This window comes from Garra rufa, chromosome 14 (genome assembly GCF_049309525.1).
Source record: "Garra rufa chromosome 14, GarRuf1.0, whole genome shotgun sequence".
NCBI lineage: Eukaryota > Metazoa > Chordata > Actinopteri > Cypriniformes > Cyprinidae > Garra > Garra rufa.
In genome coordinates, this window is record NC_133374.1 from 18,213,663 (window position 1) to 18,229,010 (window position 15,348).

The window sequence follows — 15,348 nt, forward strand, 5'->3', positions numbered from 1 at the left end:
AGGAGCCAATAACTGATGCGCCCTGCTCCTTCTCACTCCCCAAGGGGGCATATTTCTCACAGATCGCAGGCCGACTCTGACTCTGTCAGGGGTCCAAGGTTGCAGATCTGGCCCTCTGGAGCCGACCGGGTCGGTCAGTCAGTCAGCAGGGTTTGGCCGTCTCTCTCCAGACCACTCCCTGGCCCCATCAGACCTTTGATGCAGGTTATGATGTATAACAAATTACAGGTTTTCAAATGTACTTAGGATTTGTACCTCATAATATCTAAATGTTGCACACACTGAGGGATGTGGCTTGGACTCCACCGCACTTTAAAACGGGAAAACGCTATAAACCAGACAACGACGGAACATTCCATTAGCACATAGGTTTCACCTCATGAAGAGTTTTACATGTCTCCACTCGTGTCGCGCACGCCAGGAGATGGATACAAGCCTATTATAGACATAAAAGTTCACTTGGGGAAAAAAAAATGCAAAAGATCTTAAATGCCCCTGACCTGCATTTAACCTCAACTGGCCATTCTCATTTAAAGAGTTCTAATTCCCATCAATCAACAGTCTATTTATTAAAGCTAAGTATGAATCGCATCAAGTTAGAGTTTTTAAGCATTTTCATTTATTCCAAAATAATAACTCAAGGCAGTAACAATTTAGGGCTGTTAAACGATTAATCACGATTAATCGCGATTAATCGCATCCAAAATAAAAATTGTACAATTTTATTATGTACTGTATATATAAAATACACACACATACACTGCCGTTCAAAAGTTTGGGATCAGTAAGACTTGCAATGTTTTCAAAAGTTTCTTACGCTCATCCAGACTGCATTTATTTGATCAAAAATACAGAAAAAAACCCCAATAATACTGCAAAATGATATTACAATATAAAAGAATGGTTTCTAATTTAATATATATTAAAAAAAATAATAATTTCCTGTGATGCAAAGATGAATTTTCATCATCCACCATTACTCCGGTCATCAGTGTCACATGGTCCTTTAGAAATCATTTTAATACGCTGATTTATTATTAGAATCATCTATGTTGGCAACAGTTGTGCTACCAAATATTTTTTGAAACCTCTGATACTTTTTTCAGGATTCTTTAAAGAATACAAAAAAGTCCAAAAAACAGCATTTATTCAGAATATAAGTCTTTTCTAACAATATAAGTTGCTATCACTTTTTATTAATTTAACACATCCTTGCTGAATAAAAGTAATAATTTATTTAAAAAAAAAAAAGGAGGAATAAAAATTTACTAACCCAGAGCAGTAGTGTATATTGTTACAAATCATTTCTATTTTAAATAAATGCTGTTCTTTTTAACTTGTTATTCATCAAAGAGTCCTGAAAAAAAAAGTATCACAGGTTGCAAAAAAATTATTCGGTGCAACCATTTCACAGAAATAAATTAGATTTTTAATGTATATTCAAATAGAAGAACATTATTTTACATAGTAATAATATTTCACAATATTAAATTTTTTCTGTATTTTTGTAGTTATAGTATACACCGTATACACACATATAGTATGTAAACAAACTTATTGTGGATGTGATTAATCGCAATGAATTGTTTGACAGCTCTACAACAATTTAAACAATATGTTTTATTTGTGAACTTATGTTTAGCTATTCTTTTGAATAGTTAACTTCTAACTATTTTTGAAATTTTCAGATCATCAGTCATCAAAGCTGGGCAAATATCGGTCACAGACATGGAGATTTACTTTAAATTTCACCAAGCTTATTACTCACTAAAAATTCCCACAGATCATGTTTTCATGCCATTTTAAGTCTTATTTTGACATAAAGTGGTTATATCAAAGTGTGAGAGTTGTTTACTTACTTCTTTAATTAGTTTTCCCACTAAAGTCATTGTGTTCGCTCAGACTGATTTGCAAATGCGCACGAACACAAGAGGCGGGATTTATCACAGGCGATCATAACAAGTCATATTCAATCATATCACAATGGAAGCACTGCCTTCTCTCACGTTACTTTCACTGCTTTCAACTTTACCTGCTGGTGTCACTGTTGATTTACACATTTTTTAATGTTATATTTTAGAATACTGGCGTTGTTTTATTTTTGTGCTACAATCTTTTTTTCTCATCCAATACTTCGAGGAGGAACTGCCTTCCTTGCCTCCTCGTATGAAATGCCCCAGACAGATAGATAGATTTAGCAATGTACAATAAATGCCTCTTCTATTACTGTGTCATCAGCCCCAGTGCTAAGAGTGTGCTTGTGTGCAGCTGGAAAACAACCAGACGTGACCTGTGAATATGAAAGCTCCGGCACCATGCGAGACACTAGGCCGAGCTGACAGCGGAAGTGACGTTGTCGTTGTGTACTCACCCCGAAGAACCCGTGCTCTTGCACACGCCGAGGAGGGGCCGTTTCTCAGCGAAGCTGTCAGTGTTGAGGGAACCTGCAGCAGGGGGGACAGAAAGGGGAACATTAACCACTGACCCACATAAAGAGGGACATTCATTAGCCACCCGCACATGAGGCCTGTTGTCTCTCCGCCAAAGCCACCCACCCACCGACCAAACTCGAGCTTAAAAAGCAACTACCACAGCAGGAAGCGTGTTGATTGCATTACAAGAGATCTGTAATCAAAATTATGCCTTGAAAATGAAAAAACAGCTTTGACGTTTGACGTTCACGCACACTCACTTAGGAGAGAATAATGCCCTGGTCCTCACAGAGACTTATGAGGATCAAATGAAATTAAAATACCAGCATGCAAGACATTAAATGGAGACAGAACAGAAACGCCACTCAGAGCAATGTGTTGAACGCAAACCATTTCTCCTCCGACTCTAATGGAGAAAGCCTTCAAAGCTTTAGGAGGAGTCTTCTGTCTGACTGGCTTTAATTTCAAGGCTTCGGAGGAATTACAGAATGGCAAAAGGCCGGTAGGCATATTTTGGGTGGAGAAAACATGTCGCAGTAAGTTTACAGATCCCATATTTATCTAATTCTCTTGATTTAAACGAGAAGGGGGGAAAACTTCCATTCATGTCCGGATAGAAGAAGAAGATGTTAGCCTTTGTAGAGCTGTAATTTGGCCAGCCATGCCATGACACTAATCAGCTCCAGGAACGTACGGTCCCTGTTGCGTGGCGTGTGAGTGCAAATGTGTCATTCTCAAACCTTAACACTTTAAAGGGCCTCTCCTCCGTCTTCACTTCTCTGTCATCAGACATTGCGACTGGTCACGACATCCAATCATAATGCAAATACGACAGGCCTCTAAAAGACAACAGCTGCCTTCTATTTGAAAGAACAATTAAGGGGCAGAAAACAACCTCCTGCTCCTCTCCGTCCGTAGCCTCCAAAACGGCCGGACTTCGAAACAAGTGGTTTTCATTTGGATTTTCCAATGCCTGTTTTCAATTCATCCTGCGAAATATTGAGAGAACTGTTTTCTGGAAGACATAACAAATTTCCTGCGTTTCAATAAATAATACGTTTATAGGAGGGCCATTTACGAGTGCGCTTTCAACAGTGGGATCAATTTAAACAGAGAGGAAGCAATCGCAAATTGTTGCTCAGCTGTGGATATGATCGTCCGTAACTGTCACCTGGAAATGAATCACTGGAAAAACAACAGCAGAAGTCAAAACGGATATGGGGGAAAAAAAAAGTCAGTTTGCCTCTTTAGAGAAAGCGGAACTTCCTCCGTTATTCTGGGAAAGACCTTGCCTTATTAAAATTGACACCTATTTTCAGGACTTTCCAAATCCGCTCACCAAGCTAAAACAATTACTCTTTTTAAATCCCACTACAGTATGACACTGTTTGCGCCAAACAGATCACAATCAGTTTCCCCACTTGTACAATTCATTTGATTTAGCTGAGAAGCGTTCGCCTCATGTGTCGGCCGTCTGCTGCTTCTTATTATGACAATTCTCTTTTATCTGAATCCAGCCGGCGTTCAATGCCTTTATTGTGCATTGTTTAAATCTGCCAAAAGGACAGAACACAAATTCTGTGCATAAATGTCACACTACAATACGACTCAGTGCATTTCCTATCCCTTTTGTTTTTACATTTGAATATGGCCATGCCGCTTATTTAGCGAGGGATAAATAAAAAAAAATCTGACTACATAATTTCTGAAGAGATAATATCCTGTTTCAGTCATGGAAAGTGTGCCAATTATTAAAAAGAAAGAAAGAAAATGTGAAAGAGACATAAGCAATATTTAAGCATACCTAATCAGGTTGCGTGTATTTTAGTTTAGTACGACGTAGCGTGCATTTTTTGGTCAGACTATTCATTTTTGTCCTTTAACAAATGGAATGAGCGCAGGCATGCGATGGTCAATGAGTGAGCCGTGATGAAAGAGAAGGAAAATCTCAGAAGTCTGCAGTTCCTCTCTGCCAGAGCGGCGGTAAAAGTCCAGGCAGCCAGCTGACAGCATGCCAACACAATCGTGAAGGACTGATTTTAATATTATGATGGGAAAACAGCAGGGCTCTGGCGAGCGCTCTGCGCTATTAAGAAACAGAAGGTAGTCTTTAATTTAAACATGATATATGGAAAAGCCAGTAAGGAAGAGAGACATAGAACTTTATAAATTGCCACATCTCAGTCTAACTTGATTCGAAAAAGCATGTAACTGCCGAAAACTCATTTTACTTTCAGCAAATTTCTAGGCAAATAATAGTGGCAAACATGACATATAAAATAACGTGCTGTTTATGTACCATGTGACATGTGAAATAAAATAAAGCGTAGCGGGAGATCACGCTCTGTCAACACATATTTCAATTTGGGGGTGGACGCTTGTTCTTGACAAGCTGAAAATTAAGATGTCACTGGAATGTAGAATTTGTAATAATATTTCAGAGCAGCAGTTTTACGTGCAGTAATGAAAAGACTTCTAGCAAGGGGTTATAACCCCAAGATGGAGCTTAGGTCTTTTCTAGAAAGCAGTGGGGAAAAAAACTATTAAAAAAATGTAAATGCAACCAAATTTGTGTGCCTTCTTAGGATGCCAAAACTAAAAGAAACTACCATTTAAAGTTTTTTTTTGTGTGTGTGTGTGTGTGTGTTTCAAAGAGGTTTCTTATGCTCACCAATTCTGCATTTATTTAATCAGAAATGCAGTAAAACGGTAACATTGTGAAATATTATTGTAATGTAAAATTAAAAACTTTGTCATAGCTGATGTATATAAATGTAATTTATTCCTGTGATGGCAAAACTGAATTTTCAGCAGTGTCACATGATCATCCAAAAATCATTCTAATATCCTGATTTGCTGCTCAAGAAACATTTCTCATTATCAATGTTGAAAATAGTTGTTCTGTTTAGTACTTTTGTCAAAACATTAATAATTTTTTTCCTTTGATGTATTTAAAAGTTCAATAGAACTGCATCATTGGTGAATAAATGTATTCATTTCTTTCAAAAAAATTCATTTAACTGTAATACATGTCAAGTTTTGCATACTGCTGGGCCTATGCAGTATTAAGAAATTTCTGATTTCAAAAACATTTTGTAGGGGCCTTTATATGTGACCCTGGACCACAAAACCAGTCATAAATATCATGGGTATATTTGTAGCAAAAGCCAACAATGCTTTGTATGGGTTAATACGGTTAATTTTTTATTTTATGCCAAAAATCAATAGGACATTAAGTAAAGATCATGTTCAATGAAGATATTTAAAAATGTCCTACTGTAAATATATTACAACTTCATTTTTGCTTAGTAATATGCATTGCTAAGAACTTTAAAGGTAATTTCTCAATATTTAGATTTTTTTACAATATCAGATTCCAGATTTTCAAATAGTTGTATCTCAGCCAACTATTGTCCTATCCTAACAACCGTACATCAATGGAAAGCTTATTTATTCAGCTTTAAGGTGATGTATAAATCTCATTTTCATAAAAAAAGACCCTTATAACTGATTTTGTGGTTCAGGGTCATCACATATGTTAAAAGTAATGCACTATTGTGGCTCTGCAGGTTTTTGGGGTGTATGATACTCACTGATATGAGGAGCAGGCAGGATCCTAGCAGTTCGCACAGGCCCGTGCCGCACCGAGAACAGCTCCTGCGCCTCGCCGTTCAGCTGCACAGAGAAGAAACAAACACACACACACACACACACACACACACACACACATTTAAAATACACCGTTAGATGACGTTAAAGAGATAAATTCAGTTCAAAGACATAAAAGATGACTGTTGGTGTGAGAATGTGGTGTAGCATAAACTGTGAAGGTACATATGGGTTTGCACCAGAGCCACATCACAAAGGTTATCAGGCCCGAGACAAAATGGCGTCCATATAATAACAGTACAGAGCTGACGGGGCTCCAGCATTTTATCTTTTATTTGTACATCAGCTAACACATTCCATTTGAAAGTGTTGACACAGAGTGTCCGACTGAGAAACACCCATGACGAATGTCCTAAATACTGTGGCATCCCTTTGGAACATTAACGACATAAAAGTACTTGACTGTGAATCACACAATGCTCTGTTTGGTCTGCAGCGGCTGTGATGTGGTTTGATAATGAGTCACCCAACAACTAGAAGATAAACATCAGGCATCTGTGGACAAACCAAAGCAAGGCACTGAAAATAAAAAAACACTGCTGTGTAATGTTATCTGGCCTTCGGATATGAACGGAAAACGGATAAAAGCCACAAAACTCAATATTGACATTAACAAACATGCTTTTAAATGACACTTGTGCTGTTTTCAAAGCTACACTCTGTTTTTCTTTCAGTTCATTTATCCTAACCCATGAAAATCATGGGTGAACCACTTACTCACCCTCATGTTGTTTTTAACAAAAAGAGAAATTGTTAAGAATATCCCAGACATTTTCTTTTTAAATAATGAATGTAAATGAGGACTGGGATTGTCAAGCTCCAAAATGACAAAAAGCTCCTCTGAAATATCATAGAAGTGGTTAATATGACTCATACATTATATTCCATGTCTTCTAAGAACACGTCAAAATTTAACTTATTATTCAAACTGATCTAGCTTAGAGAAGCAGTAATGAAAAGTACTGGATGTTCAGTTCACAAACTAGCCATTTTTTGAGCTGGATCTTTTCAAAGAGCTGAACTATTGGTTTATCTTCTGAATAGAGTTGCAAAAAGTACTGGGTTCGGTACTTTTGGTACTGAAATTTAAAAAAGTCCATTTCCCGCTCACATTTGAGCGCTATTGAGCCGATTTTTGTCTTATGTGCTTATGTGTGAGCGCTTGGCGAGAAATGTGAAGCGCTGATCATTGTAGCCAATCACAGTCATATCTGTTGAGCACGTGAACAGTATGGCCAATCAGCGATGTTTAAAAATAGGCTCAACAGCGCTCAAATGTGAGTGGGAAATGGATGTTTTTTAAATTTCAGTACCGAACTCTGTACTTAACTCTACTTCTGAATGACTTAGTTATCAAGGTCACAGCTTCTTATTTAAATGACCCTTTGCAAAGCCCCGCCCCCTTTTGTTACTGTGCTATGTCCATGGCACTCTCACGCCGCACATCATGTTCTCACATAGTGAAAAATACATTGTGGAGCAAAGACGAAACTGACATGCCGAAAGACAAGACAGAGCAGGTTATTTTTGGTATAAAACAAAGTTATTACTAGTTATAGCACAAAATAAACACAAATGAACATAAGAAGGTATCTTGTTTCAACTGTGGAAAGACGTCAATATACAAAATCGTTCAAATTCAAGTCCACAGACGTTAATCTAATCTTCTGTCTAGTTTGTTTGTCGGACAAAATGGCAGATTCAGCAATATGACTGGTCAGTTCTCCTTTCAATCAAATTCCCTGCAAAAGGTCGATTACTTATTCAAAGATTTCAGTAGGTTGATTTCCCTAAAACCTATAGGGGTGTGCCATATGACAATTTTTGATCGTGGGCGATTAAAATGTCTCCACGATCTGCTTTTGAAAAAATATCGTAGTATCGTGCTACAGCTTGCCTTCATCTTAAAGGGGTCCTCTTATGCTCTTTTACAAAGTCTTTACTTTGTTTTGGGGGTGCACTAGAACATGCTCTCATGCTTGGTGGTTCGAAAAAGCATCCCAGAAGCGGCTGTCCATAATACATGGCTAAAGTTAGGCGAATCCCCCACCCACCAACGATTTCAATTCCCGTAGGCGGGATTTACGTTGTGACATCATAGCATCAGGAAAACAAACGCTGTAGTCCAAAGGAGCCGTTTGTTGTAGCTCTTGAAAAGGGTTTTTTAAAAACTAAATATCTCCCTTTGGAGTGAACTTTGAGATTTGTAACTTTGTTTGTTTTTATGCTTAAACATACACACCACACACTGGCTAAAGTTCAAAAAGTGAAAAAGCATAATACGACCACTTTAATATAACGTACAACACGACATACATTTACTCACGAGACACTGCACTTATTCGCAATCACAAAGTACATTATTTGCATGTGATTTAAAGCCTTGCCAGTAAATAACGGCATATAACGTCTGGCATGCAATAGACAGCGCCTGATTACTGGACTAAGCTATCTTTCGTGTCTGGTTCGCCAATACTGTCAAAACCACACAGTTGGTTAAGTCTAAAGTGAAAGTAAAAACGGACGCGCTCATCTGTAGATATTAGATGCGAGCAGCTCTTAAAGCAACAGAACTAAACATGCTGCCAATTGTCATTAAAGGGACAGTTCACCAAAAAAATACTCAGAAGGTGTCCCAAACCTCTATTAAATACACCTACTCTACCTGAAAAGTAAAGTTTTATTTGTGTATTTGTAACATGTAGTCTATCTTTGTCCTTATTTTTTTTATATAACAAAGACAAAAAAATTAAAGATTTTTACCTTTGCCCAATTTAGCCTAAACATCTGCCATTCTTTTTATTTTATTTATTTATTTATTTTACCTTGTAAGGCTTTGGTTTTAAAATAGGGAAATTAGTTTGGCTGTGCTGCTCAGACAACTTGCAAAATAGTAAAATCAACATAACAAAGAATAGTGTAACATTGCTCGGGCATCCCAACCTGCTCGAAACAGCAACACTGGCTCAACCAATGGAGTGAGTTTGGGGCGGGACTATCTGCTGTGCAGAAATCTCTGATCCATTGAGAGTTATTAAGTGTTTTCTTGCCTTTTCCAGTGTAGGAAAAATCAGAATTGCTGATCAATGCCATTCGGGGGCAAAAATGTGGTTGCGGGATGTCAAAGAACAATGGGGCGCAAACAAAGACAGATTTGTTCACGCTGTAGGACAAATCAAGGCAAACTGAGAGAAACAGACTTCAGATGAAGGATGGCGGGTGAGCCAACAACTAAACCACAAAACAAAAGCTATCATGTATTCCATAAGCGTGTTCTTTAAATGTCAGCGACTAACCGTCCCAGGACGATATTTAGCACCTGGAATGACCAGCTACAACAACTACTATTGTAGTAACAATACCCAATCAAATTAGTCTTAATCATGTCAGTCTCACTGTAATAAGCTGGTGGAAATCCAGAGATCAGTTTAAACCAAAGCTGGGGAGTGGCGTATCACATCGCAATGGCGGAAATAGTTCAAATCCTATGGCCTTTTATTCTAGCTTTTTGTTTTAAAGCATTAAGCCCTGCATCTCTACGCGTGTTAAATTACAGAATTGTCCTTTATCACATTACTGGCCATAATCCATGTGTCTTAAGACGATAAGCCCACAGAGGATGATCGCTCTTTTGCACAATTAGTAGCTTTTTCGAATGCAGGATCAGAGTTGTGTTTTTATTAAAAGCGCTCAGTGCAGACTTTGTAGCTGCCAAGTGGGAGATTAATATGGCATCTACAGTACGGTACATTTGATGTGAGAGAGACAGAAGGGCAGAAAACAAGAGAGAGAGAGGTAATGCACGCGCGGGCCACCACAAAACAAAACCCCCGGCTGGCAAATGGGGCAGAGGAATAATGGAATTTAGCGGATTGTGAGGTTTACTTTAATGCGACTGTCATTGTGCATTACCAGACTGCTCATACTCGCTTTACACGGCTTTAGTGGTGGCATCCATCACCAACCTCTCAGCTACTGCATTACTATTTATCACAGCAATATGCAAAATTGAGGCCTCTTGCTTGTTTTTCCCTTCTTGTTGTTTCTAATTTCATTCACATGGATATAGTGTAGATGCTGGTCATAAAATGAGTTTTGTTAATCTCCGGCCACTCTGTGTGATGGATTTCAGCAAATTCTGGAGCTGAGAGAGAGACGGCAGCTCTGTCTGTATTCTTAGAAAGCGGAGAGAATCTGGAAGCAGGGCAGACAGAAGACATGCTGTCTTCTGGCCTTCTGGGCTTTTGATATAATAGCAATAACACAGATATGTACTTCTGATCTCTACAACAGCATAGTTGTAATGTATGAAGTCCAATCTAAAAGACTTAAAAAGTTCATACAATTATCATTTATTGTTTCTGTAAAGAGAATTTACTTTTTTTTCTTATCTGAGAAAAAGAGACCATAATAAATTATATTCAATATTCAACAATCTCCAAACTTAATGGTTTAATGCATTTTATAATTAACAGTATCAGTACTAACTGAGACATATTCAAATTGGGTAAAATTAAATGTTCAAAAATAATATAAAAAACAGAAAGATTTTCATATGAGGAAAAACAGACAAAATAGATTTTTTTTTTCCAATATTCTAAGATCTACTTCAATGTAAACATTATTTTATTATTATTATTATTATATTTATTTTATTTTATTTTATTTTATTATATAAAAAGAGTATCCATACTAACTGAGGTACAATCAAAATGTGTCAAATTAAACGTGCCAAAATAATATATAAAAACAAATAAACAAACAAAAATAAATTATCTGACAATATTCTGACAATCTTTTTCAATTTTCAAAGATCTACTTTAATGTCCAGACTTAATGATTTAATGCATTTTATATGTAACAAAAAAAGTTTCAGTACCAACTGAGCCATATTCAAAATGTCCAAAAATAATATAAAAAAAGAAAAATAAATCTTATCCAATATTCAAAAATAATTCTTTAAAACAAATATTATTTTAATTCATCTGAGAAAAAAAAGAGACCATCCAGTATTCAAATATCTACTTAAATGACCAGACTTAATGATTTAATGCATTTTATATATTTTTTAAAAAGCATCAGTAATGTGTAAAACTAAATGTCCAAATATAATATTTAAAATAAATAAAATGTAAAAAAAAAACCAAATAAATAAATCTGCTAAGAAAAAGAGACCATATTAGTATCCAATATTCAAAGATCTACTTAAATGTCCAGGCTTAGTGATTTTTTTAAATTTTATATTCAACAAAAACTATCAGTTATGTATAAAATTAAATGTCCAAAAATAATATTTAGAAAAATATATAAATAATAAAGAAAATTATCTGAGTAAGAGACCATAATAATATCCAATATTCAAAGATCTACTTCAGTGTTTAGACTTAAGGATTTAATGCATTTTATATTTAACAAAAAAAAAAAAAAGTATCAGCAATGTGTAAAATTAAAATGTCCAAAAATAATATAAAAAAAAATAAACAAATACATTAAAAATGTTAATCTGAGAAAGAGACCATAATAATAATCAATATTCAAAGATCTACCTCAATGTCCAGACTTAATGATTTAATGCATTTTATATTTAAAAAAAGCATCAATACTAACTGAGGCATATTCAAAGCATGTAAAATTAAATGTCTAAAATTAATAATAAAAATGACCAAGCAGTTTTGCATTTTATATTTAATACAAACAAACAGATTAAAAACAGAAATAACCTATAAATGGCCTCTATAAAATGTATATTATTTATACTTTTTCTTTAAATAAACTCAGGATAAAGCTAACCACTAAAATCAACTGTAATAATTGCTAGGTGAGGTGAATTTAGATTATATAATAATTTAGATTATAATTGTGCAGTATGAAAAACATGATTTGCCGAAGTTATGTTTAATAGTGTTATTAAATTAAATCAGCTGTTTCTTGTTTTATCTACAGATTAGTGTTTGCTCAATGAATAAAACAAATTATAAGATTTACTTTAAGTGAGCAAGTGATGACAAAGATCATCTACGTGTAAAAAATAAGGAAATAAGAATGAACAATCAAATAGTCACTTTTGACTAACATTTTTATAGTCTATAAATAAATGTCACGCAAAATTATGTGAATCCCTTTACAGTTAATCACTCCCTAAACATGTGTTCTGCAGCACTATAATCACCATAGAGACTTAAACTGGTTTCTCAAAAACCCATCTCTACACACTGGAACCAGGATAGAAGAAAACAAGGAAAATACATTGGGCTGCTTTAATAATAACAGCAGAGCGGACACCTCCAGTGTCCTGCATGTCATCCCTCCACTACAACAGCACTTCAATTAGCCCTGTCTAATCTAACCGCTATCTCCTGCCAGCCAGCAACACCTCCATAGAAGACCACGCTCCACCAAGATGCTAATGCACGGGAACGCAGAAATGTACAACGGCTAGTGCCACTCCTGCTCCTCCCTTCAACGCCATTACAGAAGGTGTCCCCTCAGCAGCTGTCACAAACGCTTCGCAGGCAACTTATAGGCAGACACGGTGACGCTTTCAACACTTTCACAAAAAGTGTGAGATGTCATGTCTGCAATGATGCTCTACAGCTTCCAAATTCATGTTATAAGGAAGTGGAGCTCTTTCCTAAAGTAATAATGGTCAGGACATTCAGAATTTCTTAAAATAAAAGCTTAGTCACGGTGACAAATCACATAATATAATAGATATCTTGATCTCTATGACTAAGTCTGAGAAACCTTTTAAACTGAAATTGACATTTTTACTATTTTACTGGGGATACATTTACATTACATTTATTTTTACGTTAAGTTTAACATGCTTTTTGACATTTCGCCCAAGGTTGATACTAAAGTCTGTATTCTCAAACACAGCCTTGCCTTTGTCTATGGCGACACCAAGTGGTAAAAGGAAGTCACAACATCACACAGCAGCAAAACAACAGCAAGGCAGCAATCTCAAACACAATCTTATTAAACCAAATATTAATTTTAAATACAAAACTGAAATAAAAAAAAAGTGCTAAATTCCCGTATTCATTTGCAAGACAAAGGACAAGTAATACAGTGTACACTAGACAGTATGTAGTAGGCAGTACAACGGTATTGATTTCACAGCCGAGCCAAGCTGTCTACACTCTCATTGTCACCAGAATGAATGATTTCCAGTTGCTTTGTCAATGCAAAGCGTTGTCAGTGTGAACATCCCTCAAGGCAGACATACAGAAAGAATGGTCTAGAAAAAAAAACATGCCGGCTGCAACCAAAAATTCTAAAAAATATGTTCTATATAGTATGCATTTGTTACATGAACATTTGCATCGGTTGCATCACTTCACTGGCATTCTTCTTTAAAATTACTTTCTTTTTCCACATCAATCTACACTGCATTTACCATAATGGCAAAGCAAAAAACATCTTTGCAAATGTATTAAAAATAAAAAAGCTTAAATGATTCCATTGCATAAGTGTATTCATAACCTTTTCTGGGACAGCTGAAATTTAGCTCAGGAGCATTCATTTTGCTTGTAGATGTTACTACACTTTGAGTGGAGTTAACCTGTGGCAAATTCTTTTGAACAGGTATGATTTGAAAAGCCACACACATCTTAAAAGGTCTAACAGCTTAAAATGCATAGAGTATGCATGTAAAATGCATGTAGAGCTCAGAAACAGGATTGCATCAAGCAACACATCTGGGGAAGACTTCAGAATAAATTCTGCTGCATTAAAGGTGCACAGAAGGATGTAGTCTCTGATACCCTTAATGGAAGACGTTTAAAACAACCAGGACTTTTCCTAGAGCTGGCCTCTTGGCCAAACTGAGCAATTGATGGTGAAGGGCTTTGGCTAGAATGGTGACCAAGAACCTGATGGTCACTCTAGTTGAGCTCCATGATCATATGTGGAGATAGGGGAAACCTACAAAAGGACAAACATCACTGCAACACTCCACCCATCCGGGCTTTTTGGCGGTGTGGCAAGACTCAATTCTCTCCTCAGAGAAGACACATGAAAACACATTCAGAATTTGCAAAAAAAAAGGCACCTAAAAGACCGTCAGACTGTAAGAAACAAGATTCTGTGGTCTGATGAACCTCAATTCCATGCATCACGTTTGGAGGAAACCAGGCACTGCTCATCACCTGACAAGTACCATCCTAAAAGTAAAGTGTGGTTGTAGCAGCCTCATGCTTTGGGGCTGTTTTTCAGTGGCAGGGGCTGAGGGACTGAGTCAAAACAGCAAAATATAGAGATAGCTTTAATGAAAACCCAGTCCAGAGCATTCAGAACCTCAGACTGGGCATAAAGTTCACCTTCTACAATGACCCTAAGCACACAGCAAGAGTGGCTTATAAACACTCTGTGAACATCCTTGAGTGGCCCAGCCAGAGCCTGGGCTTGAACCCAATCAAATACTTTTGGAGAAACCTGAAAATGTGCGTCTGCCCCTATCCAACTTTTTTTTTTCATATAAATTTAAATTATGACAACAATTCTGTTTTTGCTTTGTCATTATGGTGTACGAAGTGTAGATTGATGTGGAAAAAAGAAATTTAAAGCAACATAACAAAACGTGAAAAAATGAAGGGGTATGAATACTTTCACAATGCACCATACTATTCTTTTCACACGTTAATCTACTACATAGTTGACAATGGAATACATAAATAAGTGTGAAAGCAAAGATATTCAGAAGCAGAGTGTAGTGCAGGGAAGAGTGGCCATTTAAAATGTACTCACTGATATGCTCCAAATCTGCATTCCATCAGTGTAGCCAATCATCAAGCAGAGAGGTGGTTCAGTGCCGCTGCCGTGCATCTCTTGGAATTCTGGTAAGCGGGCCACATCTGGACACAGGGCAAGAAACACGTGTTGTCAGAAATTATACATACAATACATTAAACAAATAATTCACAAAACAAATCATTTACAAGTTGTAAACAGCTCAATAAGCAAACAAGACACAGAGGATCAGAAAAATGGAATACATGAATAATGATTCAAAATGTTGGCAAAATATGGCACCTTTCTAAACGCCACTGTTTATTCCTCTGACGATAGGAAAGTGATAAAGCAAAGATCATGGCTCGGTTGTCAATACAAGTATCATTACAACTGGAAAACTTGGAATACTAGGTCTAATCTTCTCACAGTCATCTCAGACTTTCACCGCATGTTTTTTTTTCTTTGAAACCCTCCATCTTGCCCAGCTCCACATGTATAGATCTGCTTTGGGTTT

At 36.5% G+C, this 15,348-nt stretch overlaps 1 protein-coding gene across 1 annotated transcript in view; it reads right to left on the reverse strand.

Moving 5' to 3' along the window:
* bcas3 (BCAS3 microtubule associated cell migration factor) overlaps positions 1–15,348 on the reverse strand; it is a 181,664-nt gene that overhangs the window by 163,609 nt on the left and 2,707 nt on the right. Inside the window, exons 5-7 of the mRNA XM_073817326.1 lie at positions 14,850–14,956; positions 6,026–6,107; positions 2,372–2,444 (exon numbers count right to left, since the gene is read on the reverse strand). Of these exons, the coding sequence (XP_073673427.1) occupies positions 2,372–2,444; positions 6,026–6,107; positions 14,850–14,956 (262 nt within the window). The remainder of the gene's footprint in view (positions 1–2,371; positions 2,445–6,025; positions 6,108–14,849; positions 14,957–15,348) is intronic.